The following is a 12147-nucleotide window of genomic DNA, read 5'->3' as shown; positions in this document are numbered from 1 at the left end:
CCAGAAGAAACTCCTGGCTTCAGATCAGCTCAACTCTGGCCGTTGAGGCCATTCAGGGAGTGAATCATCAGACGGAAGATCTTCCTCCCTGACTCTCCTCCTCTCTGTATATCTGACTTTCCAATAAAAATAAAATAAATCTTAAAATTTTTTTTTGTAATTTCTTCTTGTTTCTAGGGGAAGGGGAGAGATAAAGAGGGAAGCCACACCTGGCTTTCCAAATGTCACAGTGCCCAGCTATGGGGAGCAGCCACCCGATGTCCACCCAGGGTCCCAGTGTGTGCATGTTCCCAGGTTCTGCCAAAACGGTTTGGATAGTTCTGAAATACTGTTGATTTCACCAATTCAAGGATGATGCAGCCCTCCCAATGCCCACTGGCTGACATAGTCAACCTCAGGATTTTAAGAATTTATTTATTTTTATTGCAAAGTCAGATATAAAGAGAGAAGACAGAAAGATCTTTGATCTGCTGATTCACTCCCCAAGCAGCTGCAATGGCTGGAGCTGAGTCGATCCAAAGCCAGGAACCAGGAGTCCCTTCCGGGTCTCCCATGTATACCTAGGGTCCCAAGGCTGTCGACTGCTTCCTCAGGCCACAAGCAGGGAACTGGATGGAAAGCAGGGTCGCCAAGATATGAACCAGTGTGTACAAGGTGAGGACTTTAGCCACTAGGCTACCCCAATGGGCCCTAAAAACATTTTAATAGCTGCAGGAAACAGCTGCTGAATTGCTCAAGGGATAACACCAAGGAACCCTGCCACTCATTAGCATGACCCTATTTCTATCTTAAATCAGCGGTGTTGGTCCCTGGTCCCAAACCTGGCACTTTCTATCCCTTCCTACTGTCAACTCTCCTTTCCCCATCTTCAAGTCACAGCCAAGGCCAGTCTGGGGAAGATGGCAAAGAGCCTGCCAGAAAGCAGCCCCTCTCCTCCTCCTCCGAGGCCAGCAGGCAGCCCTCTGTGCACAATGGATCCTGGCTGGAGTTGGGGAGGTTCCAACCAAGCTGGTATACGGACTAGAAAACCCCAGAGGGTTCTCGACAGGAACTGGAGAGTGCAGTAGTGAAGCGAGGCCTAGAAACAGTGTGAGGCTTCCCATCTCAACAAATGCCATGATGAAGAGCAACTTAATCCCTCTTCAAACACCAAAAGCATATTCAGCTGCCTCCCCTTTCCAGAGATGGGAGGCTATAGCATTATCTGGACAGTGGCTGTCTGCACAGCCCTGTGTCTGCCCAGACCAAGCAACAGGGCCACAAACCCTGTCACTTGAGCACTCACTGTGGCCCTAACCTTACACGGCTTTATCAATTGTATTTTGGTTGTTTTTTCATAAATTGATTTTTAGCTTATAGGCTCTAACACATAGCTCAAAATGTGGGTGGATTGGGGCTGGCATTGTGGCATAGCAGGTAAAGCTACTGTCTGTGACATTGGCAAACCATATGGTTGCCAGTTCAAGTCCTGGCTGCTTGCCTTCTGATCCAGTTCCTTGCCAAACGGCCTGGGAGAGTAACAGAAAGCAGCCCAAGTTCTTCAGCCTCTGCACCCACGGGGGAAACTCAGGAAAAGCTCCTGGCTCCTAACTTTGACATAGCCCAGTCCCAACAACTGTGGCCATTTGGGGAGTGAACCAGCAGATGGAAGATCTCTCTCCATCTGTGTCTCCCTTTCTGTAACTCTTTCAAATAAATAAATCTTAAAACTTGGAAAGGTCTGCCTGACTAAGGTAAACTAGAGGGCTCAGTGTGATGGCTCAATGGCTAAATCCTTGCCTTACTAACACTGGGATGCCATATAGGCACAGGTTCATGTCCCGTCTGCTCCACTTCCCATCTACCTCCCTGTTTGTGGCCTGGAAAAGCAGTAGAGGATGTCCCAAAGCCTTGGGACCCTGCAGCTCTGTGGGAGACCCAGAAGAAGCTCCTGGCTCAGCTGTGGCTGTTGTAGTCATTTGAGGAGTAAACCAGTGGGTGGAAGATCTCCCTGTCTCTCTTCCTCTCTATAAATCAATGTTTCCAATAAAAATAAAATCTAAAAAAAAGTTCATAAAAAAGTTCATAAAAGAGCTAGCACTCTGCAAATGTGTAAGTATTTATATTTGTATGTTGTATTTGTAAAGTTGAAACACATATAAAATACTGCTTACGGGCCAGTGTGATGGCTCAACTGGCTAATCCTCTACCTACAAGTGCCAGCATCCCATAAGGATGCCAGTTGGAGTCTCAGCTGCTCTATTTCCCAACCAGCTCCCTGCTTTTGGCCTAGGGTGGTGAAGGATGTCTCAAGTGCTTGGATCCTTGCACCCATGTGGGAAAGCTCCTGACTACTGGCTTTGGGTCGGCTCCGGTCATTGCCACTTGGTCATGAACCAGTGAATGGAAGCTCTTTCTGTCTCTCCTCTCTGTAAATCTGCCTTTCCAATAAAAACAAATTTAAAACCTTAAAAAAAAAAAGTAATAGTGCTTGGGAGAAAGGTGGAGAGGGTTCTTTTCCATGTTTATGTATATCTAGGCTAAAAATTAAGCAAATAATTAGGCAAAAGAGGAATTACAAGAAGTCATTGCCTTATGAAAATTTTCACTGTCTTATTTATGTATTCATTTATTTATATTGCAAACTCAGATACATATATAGAAGAGAGAAAGAGAGGAAGATCTTCCGTCCATTGATTCACTCCCCAAGTGACCACAACGGCTAGAGTTGAGCTGATCTGAAGCCAGGAGCCTCTTCTGGGTCTCCCACTTAGGTGCAGGATCCCAAGGCTTTGGGCTGTCCTCGACTGCTTTCCCGTGGCACAAGCAGGGAGCTGGATGGGAAGCAAGGCTGCTGCGATTAGAACCGGCGCCCATATGGAATTCCGGCACATGTGAGGCAAAGACTTTAGCCGCTAGGCTACCACACCAGGCCCAATCTTCACTTTTTGACATCAACACAACATAGCAGTGAGAAGATAAAAATCTAACTAGACTCAAAGTCCCCAGGAAATATGAAACACCCTCTTGACTTAATGGCTGAGAGAATGGAGGCCAAAGGAGACCAGGATGCTTTGTCAGTTACAGAGCCTGGAACCGAGGGCTTCCAAACTCTAGTGACTGGCCTCCTCACGCTGTTGAGTGTACTCAGCAAAGACTAGGGATGAATTCCTAAGGAAGTAATTCTGCACTGCACTGATGAACTGCAGAATTTAAATGTCAAATAGGAGATACATCAATCAGGTTGATGTGGTAGGGTGAAAGTAATTACAATTCCTAAAAACAAAAAATTATTTGGACATCAGAGATATGTATTTTCCATATACTGGCTCACTCCCCAAATGCCTTCAACAGCTAGAGGCCAGCCAGGTCAAAGATGGGAACCAGGAACTCCATCTGTGTCTCCCTTGTGGGTGCCAGGGGCCCATATAGCTGAGCCATCACCTGTTGCCTCCCAGGGTGCACATTAGCAAGAAACTGGAATTGGGATCAGAGCTGGGACTTTAATCCCAGGCACTTCTCATGTGGGATGTGGGGATGGCAAGCTAGCTTGTCCCCCAGTGACTGAAAATAATACCTTAAAGGCTACGCAGCAATGTGGCATATGGCCATTACATGGTATCAAGAGGGGAAAAGTAGGATACAAACCCAGAGAGACTGCAGTGATGGTTTCCTTCAAGGGTGAACAGCAGCTCTGGCACCCCAAAGCCCAGTTTTAATGTCTCCAAAAAGATAAAACACCTGTCTCCCATGGGACTGAGAGAATGACTAAGGACACCGCCTGCAGGTGAGCCAGCGGAAGTGTCAGTGTTGGCCATCGTCACGCCCGCGATGGTGTGCTGAGCTCTGAAGGTGCCGAATAAGGACTGCAAAATGACAGAAATGAGAATGGCGCGAGCTGGCGGGCAGAGATTGTAAATGTGCGCCTTCAGTTTTCTCGGCTAACATTAACTCATTTTTGTATTATAAAAAGGCCCTTTAAACAGGAAGCCCCAAGATTCCCTGGGCCTTGGCCTCTACTCTTCTTCTCTCCAGGGGCCCAAGGCCCCCTGTCCCTGGGTCCCAACAGATGTTGCGGTGGAATCTGTTCATGGAGAACAGGAATAGCAGCTTGGGACCCTCAGAAAATCAAGGTGTACCATGATCTGCAAGGGCCTGTGTCGATGAGGTCACACCCTGTGAGAACTCTAGTCACAGCAGTTGCATTGGGTTCTTACACACACACACAACACTTTCTCTCTCACACATACCCACTGACACTCTCTGAGCCATTATTCACAAGGAATCATGTGTCAAGTGCTTTTGAGAACTACCCTGACCAAGGACATTGAGTTGAGATACTTCCCAAAAAAACGGAACAAGTGGAGGGAAAAAAAAGCAAGCTTCAGAACACTGGGTACAGAATGCTACCATTTGTATTAAAAATAGATATATAAATATACATATTTATAAACTTGTAAATGCATAGAATCGCTCTGGAAGGATACACAAGATAGAGATAACAGTGATTAACTCAAGGATACGGGAGGGGAAAGGGACTGGAGGCTGCCTTCCATCGGAAAGATTACTTTTGTACTGCTGAGTGTCTTGCCAGGCATATGCTATGAGATTTTCCAAAAACAAACAAACAAAACGTCCAAGAAGCTGCTGGGTGCTGAAAACAGTGTTAAGTGGGGCACACAGCTTCCTCAGTCTTGGAGAGGGCCAAGTGATGAACTTGCTGGGCCACAACTGTTAAGACGTTTCTTTAAAGAAAAAAAAAATCAGACTGTTGACTGGGGGAAAGGTCTTCCTACAACAATTAGCGGATAGTAATTTAGCATAGCATTTTACAAAGATAAAGCAGTCAGAAAATAAATATTAGTCATTGGTGAAGCCTTCGAGCGTGTTAAGTCGGAGTTTCTTACAAGGCCAGGCATCTTCTCTGTTTAACTGGATCGGCGGCACCTTCTCGGTAGCAGGACGTGTGGCCAAGTGCTTGTTCCAGCAAGCACCATCTGATGATGACACATGATAACATAACCAAGAAAAAACAGCCAGGAAGAGAAATCTGGACACACTGGACTCTGCGGGGTTAGGCTATCTGCATGGGGCACGGTGAAGCCCAAGGAGAAAGAGCAAGCTCACAGACCTTTGCCCTGCACTTCAGGAGGTGAGAGGCAAGTGTGATGTGTGGTGCCTCGCTTGGGACGACAAGACAGACAGACCAACCCTAGAAAGAACCTGGCCCTTGTGGGGTTTCCCTATGTGGGAAGGAGAAAAGTAGGCTGTTGGCCAGCCTTGGTCTCTAAGGCAGCACAGCGAGGGATGGGCAGGGCGCAGTGAAGGCCCTGCAGGTGGCTCAGCCAGTCATATAACTCTGAGTGCAAGTATGGATTTTTGAGAACAAGATGAGAGAATCATATGAATGTTCAGCAAGATCCTAGGCAAAAGAACAGGGCTTAGAATGCCAAAACCATTGCTATTACAAGAGGGCAGGGGTACCAGGCCAACCCAGCAGCTAATGGGCACCAAGCTTCAGGCATGCCCCATGAGAAAATCCCCCACATTTACCGTCTCAGTGGGATGGCAAGGGACCAGCTCCATTTTGAAGGGAGGGGCTAGGTTAGTGGGTTCATTCAGAGCTGGTTCAGCACAGACCCCAGGTGGTGAGCCAGGTTTCCCGGGTGGTAGCTCTGCCTCCTTCACCCCCAACCACTTCAGAAAGGAGATCTGGGGAGACCTGTGGTTTCAGGAATCCAGCTGTCTGTTTCAAATCCTCCCACCAGTCCAGAACTGTCCTTGTGAACAGATCCAAAGTACAGAGCTGGCCCCTGTAACTGGCATTAGGGAAGGGGCAACGGCCAAGTCGGGGCTCACACTGGCTTTGCAGGTGGCTAGAAACAACCCCTGCCTGCCCTCACTGTGTGGGAGGCAAGAAGCGGGCAGCCTCGCCAGAGAGCAATCAGTAAAACAGTGCAGCCGGCTGGCCAAACTCACTCTGAAACCCAGGCAAGGCAAGCACTAACCTTTGCCCATTAGCGTTCCTATTAGCATTTCCCCTACAAATTTGGCATATGATAGAGAGAAAATATGAAAGGTCATGCATGCTTATCTGACCTGGTTTTTAACTGACATTCAACGCTTCCTCCAAAAGGTCATCTCTAAGCGCCCAGTCAGTATTCACTCCTCTCTCCTCCGTCCTGGATCCTGCTGGCCCCAGCACCAGGCCACCTGGGTGTGAGGTCAGAGGACAGGCAACCTCTTCCCCTGCCCCTCCTGCCTGGGCGGGCCTTAACTCCACCCTCAGTGACAAGACATCCTGCCAGCCAAGCCTAACCCTAGTTCTGAGGCCTCAAGAAAGCTGCAAGAAGAGGATTACACAATGCCTCCTCTCCCTCCCTCACCAGTAAAGGTTCTTCTAATTTGAAAACCCACTTGGGAGGAAAATGGAGCTGCCTGGAACACTTCAGTAGGCCCTAGAGTCACAGCCACTGGCCCAGGGGAGACCTGGGGCTTTCAAGATGGCTTAGGGGGCACCAAGACAATCCCCAGTACCACCAAGCCTCTAGAGAACCAGGAAACATGGGCGGAGCTCCCAGTTGGTAATCTACAAGTTCAGGCAGTGGAGAGGACCTTCCTTGGACAGGAGGAAGTAGTGTCCTCAGAGGCAGGACAAACAGAAGCCTGAGGAGGGTCCCTGGGAAGGCAGGGTGGGGCCAGGCTCACTAGGAGGGCAATACCTGCATGGTAAGAAGACATTTTTATTTGAAATGTAGTCTGAGCAACATGAGTGTAGCCAAGAGGATGAGGGGCTGACCTGCTTGGGGCAGCAGCTCTTCTAATGGCACAGGAGCCATGGTCCGTGTGCTCCAACCCCACTCACCAGGGAAAGGCCAAACAGCAGCGGAACAAGGCCCACCCCCAGCACCTGCCATGGCCACGCCGCCTGTGCTCCCAATCCCAAACAGACAGGCTGAACCAAGTTTCTTTCCCCTCAAGACATGATGCGCCATGGGACAATGTGTTCTCAGGGCTACTTGTAGAGAAAAGGATCAGAAGACAGGAAGGAAGGGCAGGAAGACCAAGGACCCCCCTCCCCCGCCCAAGCCAGGCTGGCAGAGTTATCCCAGAGAGCCTGTGGCAGCAGCCCTCAGTCCCTGCTTGGGGGAGGTGGTAGAAGGAGAGCTCTGAGGGGTCACCTGGCTGAAGACAGCAGGCAGGGCACTCCTGCAAAGAGCACAGAGATGGAGCGTCTCCAGCCAGGTGGACAGCACTGGGGCAGGCCCCGTAAGCAGCCTGGGGCTGGAAGGACACAGACAAGAGTCGGACTCCAAGAAGCAGCACAAAGCCATAAATAACCGAAGCAAGTTCAGAGCCAAGAGGGCCCCCAGCAGCACCCCGTCTGGTGGGGCTGGAGACCCCCAGCACCTGCAGCACACACACACAGGGCCAGAGCCGTCCACACTGCACAGCCTGCGGTCACACCTGAGGAGAGGGTGCTGGGCTGGCCTGGTCCTGAGAGGCTGTGCGTTGGCCCTGAGTGTCTTGGGCAGCGTCTTCCTGCAGGGCCAGGCCCAGGGCTCTCCTTGCTTCCATGTTGACCAACAAAGGATCACCAGCACCCGGCTCCAGTCCGTTCTCTCTCGTCTCCCCAGGTGCCTCCTCCCCGGAGCCCTCTTCGGCCTCCTCCGAGGTCTCCATCTTCACCTCCACTGTCGCTGGCACAGCCGCTGTGGCCTCCTCTGCCTCCTCCTCCTCCTGGTCTCTCACCTTGTGGACGATGAAGAGGTGGCGGCTGAGGGAGCTGGTGGAGGTGTAGCACAAGCCACAGAGGAGACACTGGGCTGTGGAGCTGTCCACCTGGTGCTGAGGTATGTGGCTCTGGAACTCGAGCCCCGAGTCTGTGGCAAAGCTACATTTTGCACACTGGAAAAGGGACTTGGGCCTTTTGGTGGCATAGACAGTTATGCCATTGCTAGTGCCTGCAGTGTCCCCGGCTCCGCTGAGCGGCCTTTTTAGATGGTTCACCTGAAAGGAAAGACAGTGAGTAGAGTCCACGCCCAGCCCTGGACACAGATACCCTGACATGACATGACTGGTGCTGTTGAAGGACTCAGGGTGCCGTCAGCCAGGCCAGGCATGCTCCAGCCAAGAACACTGGCTTCAGTCTCTCTCACTTCAGTTCTTTAACAGAACACACATATGTGAGGCAGCATCCCAAAGACATGGGAAGGTGATCTCCAAAGATTACCTGGGTGATGATTTCTGAGAGAACCCACAGAAACCACACCACTGTCTTCCACAGGGCAACAGCGTCCCCCACACACCTTCCTTCCTGAACATTCCCTGGAGCTTATCCCTAGCAGCACACACGTGGAACTCCACCCCTCTTTGAACAGCAGCACCCAAACCTGCCATGGGGACAGCAGTCCCCTCTGGTGGACAATAGCCACACAGTACTACAGCCAGCACCTCAGACATTTCTTTATGCCCAAAGCCAGGGCCCTGGTATGGGAGCCCTCAGGACCAAATGCTGAATCACAGGACATGTGTATTTCAGAGGAGAGGATGTACAGGTAAAGTCTGTGGACAGAGGTCACCAAAGATCAGCAGAGACACTCCACTGACCAGCCAAGTTTACAGCATGGAGAAGCACACAGTGACGGGAAACGGAAACAGGAATGGGCCTGGGGCTGGTCTGTCCTGTAGCCGGCATGGGGGAGGGGGAGGTGAGTTCGTCACAATTCTCCCCTGGTGAGGCAGCTCTTCCAGCCCTGCCAGCCCTGCCAGTCCCTGCTGCAAGGCAGAAAGAGGATGGTGCGTGAACATGTGCCGCATGTGCAGAGCACGTGCACCCACCAGGAGGGCCACGTTGCCAGGGCACTCCTGCCACAGAAGCCAGAACGTGGCATCGCAAGCTTCTGAGACTGGCTCACATGGCGGGATGTGTCACACTTGCTGCCCTGTGGCACAGCCACATACAGATTCCCCAGAGCTCAGCCCTCACCCACCTGAGAGGAACGTCCACCCACTGGTCTGACGTGGGATGTCTGGCTCAAATCAGGGTTTCGGATACCGTGCATAAGGCTGATGTGGCTCTCCAGCAACGAGGGGCGGGGAAAGCTGGGGCTGTCCTCACCGCAGAACCTAGAAACAGTCGCCCTGTCAGGCAAGCTCAGGCCCTGGGCTCCCACAGGGGGTCCTCAGGCTGGCCAGTGCCACCTGCTGTTCCACCAAAGTGGCTGCCAATCAGAACACAAATTTGTGAGATACCTAGCTCACAGCCACAATCTGTGTCCAGGATCTCCCTGCGGAGTGAGCAGTCAGTGTGCAAGGGCCAGGGCACGTCCAAGGCACTGGCAGATGTCACCAGAGTGGGACAGGCCTATCTTCCAGGGGGCTCCTAACCCTCAGTACTTGCCCCACTGACCAGTCGAGTAGCCCAGGTCCAGGAAGCCAGGGCAGGCTTGGGAGTGTCTGTCCCAAGAGTAATAAACTCCCACTCTCTTGTCCTCCAGCCCTGTGTTCACAGGAGAGCTGAGGTGTGGACAGGGTTCCCTAGCCTCCAGGCCCCTCGGCAGCATCCCCAGGGACTCACCCACACATATAGACCTTCTTCACAGTGTCGTGGCTATTGCGGATATGTTTGCGCAGGCTGTTGGGGGTGTGGAAAGACTGCTCACATTGCCGACACGGGTACCGCTTCATTGTCTGCCAGAGAGGAAGAAACGACATGTCAGAGCCAGAAGATGGTCCTGGGGACGTTCCTCCAGCTTCGGGATCTCCCCCACGTGTCAGAGCTGGAGGATGGTCCTGGGCACTTTCCTTCAGCCGAGACTCCCCCAACGCCTCAGAGCTGGAAGGTGGCTCTGGGTAACTTCCTCCCCCAGGGGACGCCCCACGTGTCAGAGCTGAAAGATGGTCCTGGGTACCTTCCTCCAGCTGCAGACCCACCCTGCCCAAAGCGTCTGGAAGACTCTCTGTGGGCCCATGCAGCTACACTCACCCGGTCGTGGCTCTTTTTCATGTGGGAAATGTAGCTCTCCCGGTCGGGAACCCACTCCTGGCACTCTTGGCAGGTCCAGCCAGTGCTCCTTAGCCGGGGTCTGGCGTCCACCCTGCGATGGCTGTCAGGCTTGCCCCAACGGCCTGGGGCCAAGGAGTTGCCCCTGGCAGCCACGCTAGCAGCTGGGGACTCGGTGGGGGCTCGAGAACTGGAGCGGCTCGAGGATGTGTCTGCTGAAGACTGGAGGCTCGACAGCTCGTCCACATTCCGGGGGACACCGTGGGTGCTCTGGGGATGGGGAGAGCGATTACTGACTGGGCGAAGGGAGAGATGCACAGTCAGACCCTCGGCCCACAGCAGGTGCCCGCCCCGGCCTCCTCCCTCAGCACCCCACCTGGACGTGCTGCATCAACTCCGGCTTCTGTGGGAACAGAAGTGGGCACTCAGGGCACTTGAAGACGCTCGCCTGGGCCTCCCTGACGTCCTGGTAGAAATGCTGCTGCATGTGTCTCTTCTTGTTGAAGACCGTTTCGCAGGAGCACTTATAAATGAGCCTGACGAGACAAGGCCCAGGACACAAGATGGCCCGGATCTGCCGGCAGAGTCCCCCCGGCTTCCACCCCTCTCTGCCCCCTACATTGGCAGGTTCCAGCACTCCTGCACCTAGCCCCGGCTCCCTGTCCACCCCGAGCCTGTGCTCCTGGAGTGCACTCACTGGGAGGGCTTGTGGGGCTGGCTGGAGTGCTGGGAGGTGCAGTGCTCTGCAGTGCTGCTGGCAGTCTTGAAGGCCATGGGACAAAATGCACATTTGTGGAAGATCTGGCAGTGGTGCTCCTGGATGTGACTCTTCAGCAAGGACAGGGTCAGGTGGACGACACCACAGTGGATGCACCTGTGCAGCAGAGAGGGTGGTGTGCTTGTGGACGGAAGGCAGGCACCGTGCCATCTTAGGGATCCTGATCCCTCGGTGCTCAGTCTCCCCTCTTGCGCATACACAGTCGAACGCCTCCTTACTGCACCACTGGGGCCTGGGACAGGAGTGGAGAGAGGTCCTCCCCTCCCCCCACCACTGGCCAGAGGCAATTTTTCGACAAGTCACAAGTTGAAGCCCACCTGAGAGGCTGGCGGGAGCTGAGAGGGAGGCAAGTGGTTTAGTAGCATCAGCATCTGTCCACACCACGTGGCTGCATGAGCCCGAGAGCCAGTTCAGCAGAAGGCTGTGGGAATCTGTGCCTTCCCACAGACTGGTAGTGACCAAGCAGAGACTGCCCCTGACAATACAGCCAGCTGGGAAGTGCTCTGTGCACCGTGACAAAAACCACCTTAAAATGAACAGGCCCATAGCCCAGGAAGACACTCTATCTACAGCGGGCCGTCCATGGGGCAATAAAAGGAAGAGACTGCACTCCAATGGGAACTCAAAACCCATACAGACTGGCAGTTATTGACGGTATGACTAAAGCACCAATCAGTCTCCTGGGTGGTGGGGGGGATAAAGGATCTTTTCTTTCTACCAATTTGTATTTTCCAACTTTTGCATTGTAGATACATGCTTTTATGATGTATGAATAAATGAAGTAAAAAATGGCTTCAAAGAACTTTTCTGAAATTGAGGCTATATGGACATCTTCTTTCAACTCCAAAATGTCTTAATAAATACTGTCTTCCCATTTTTCCAGTATCACAGAAAGACATGACCTTCCTCCATGCCAATCTAAACCGCAAGGTCCCCAGTCCACCTTACATGTGCAGGGCTTCTTCCTGCCACATCCTACACAAGACAAGAGAAAACCCTTCCCTGGTCCCTACCATTCATTTTTTCATCCTTCTGTTGCAGCATTGCCAGGGATTGTAGCCTTGACATTCCAGAGGCACTAGAAGACTACTGCTCTACTGAAAGGACTTGGGTTCATTAAGAATTCTTTGAGGTACAGGCATTGGGATGTGTTGGGTTAAGTACCCCATGGGACACCCTTATCCCATTCAGGAGTGCAGGTTTCAGTTTCCACTGCTCTGTGCTTCAACCCAGCTTCTGCCAATGCATCCAGGGTGGCAGCAGAGGACAGTCCAAGCGCCTGGGTTTCTGTGACCCATGGAGGAGAACTGCATGGAGTTCCTGGCTCCTAGCTTCAGCCTGGTCTACACCTGGGTTGCTGTACGCATTTGCACCCATGTAAGGA

At 52.3% G+C, this 12147-nt stretch overlaps 1 protein-coding gene across 2 annotated transcripts in view; it reads right to left on the bottom strand.

The window, feature by feature from the left end:
* Nucleotides 1-6704: 6704 nt before the first annotated feature.
* ZNF592 (zinc finger protein 592) overlaps nt 6705-12147 on the bottom strand; it is a 46057-nt gene continuing 40614 nt past the window's right edge. For both annotated transcript variants that reach the window (XM_058665510.1, XM_004594602.2), the window contains 6 exons: nt 10683-10859; nt 10362-10521; nt 9968-10255; nt 9560-9672; nt 8973-9108; nt 6705-7989 (listed from right to left, as the gene is read on the bottom strand). In XM_058665510.1, coding sequence (XP_058521493.1) covers nt 7441-7989; nt 8973-9108; nt 9560-9672; nt 9968-10255; nt 10362-10521; nt 10683-10859 — 1423 coding nt within the window. In that variant the 3' untranslated portion in view covers nt 6705-7440. The remainder of the gene's footprint in view (nt 7990-8972; nt 9109-9559; nt 9673-9967; nt 10256-10361; nt 10522-10682; nt 10860-12147) is intronic.

The sequence above is a fragment of the Ochotona princeps genome, chromosome 6 (assembly GCF_030435755.1).
Source record: "Ochotona princeps isolate mOchPri1 chromosome 6, mOchPri1.hap1, whole genome shotgun sequence".
Taxonomy (NCBI): domain Eukaryota; kingdom Metazoa; phylum Chordata; class Mammalia; order Lagomorpha; family Ochotonidae; genus Ochotona; species Ochotona princeps.
Note: the sequence above shows the minus strand (reverse complement) of the source record. Positions and strands in the feature narration are given on the sequence as shown.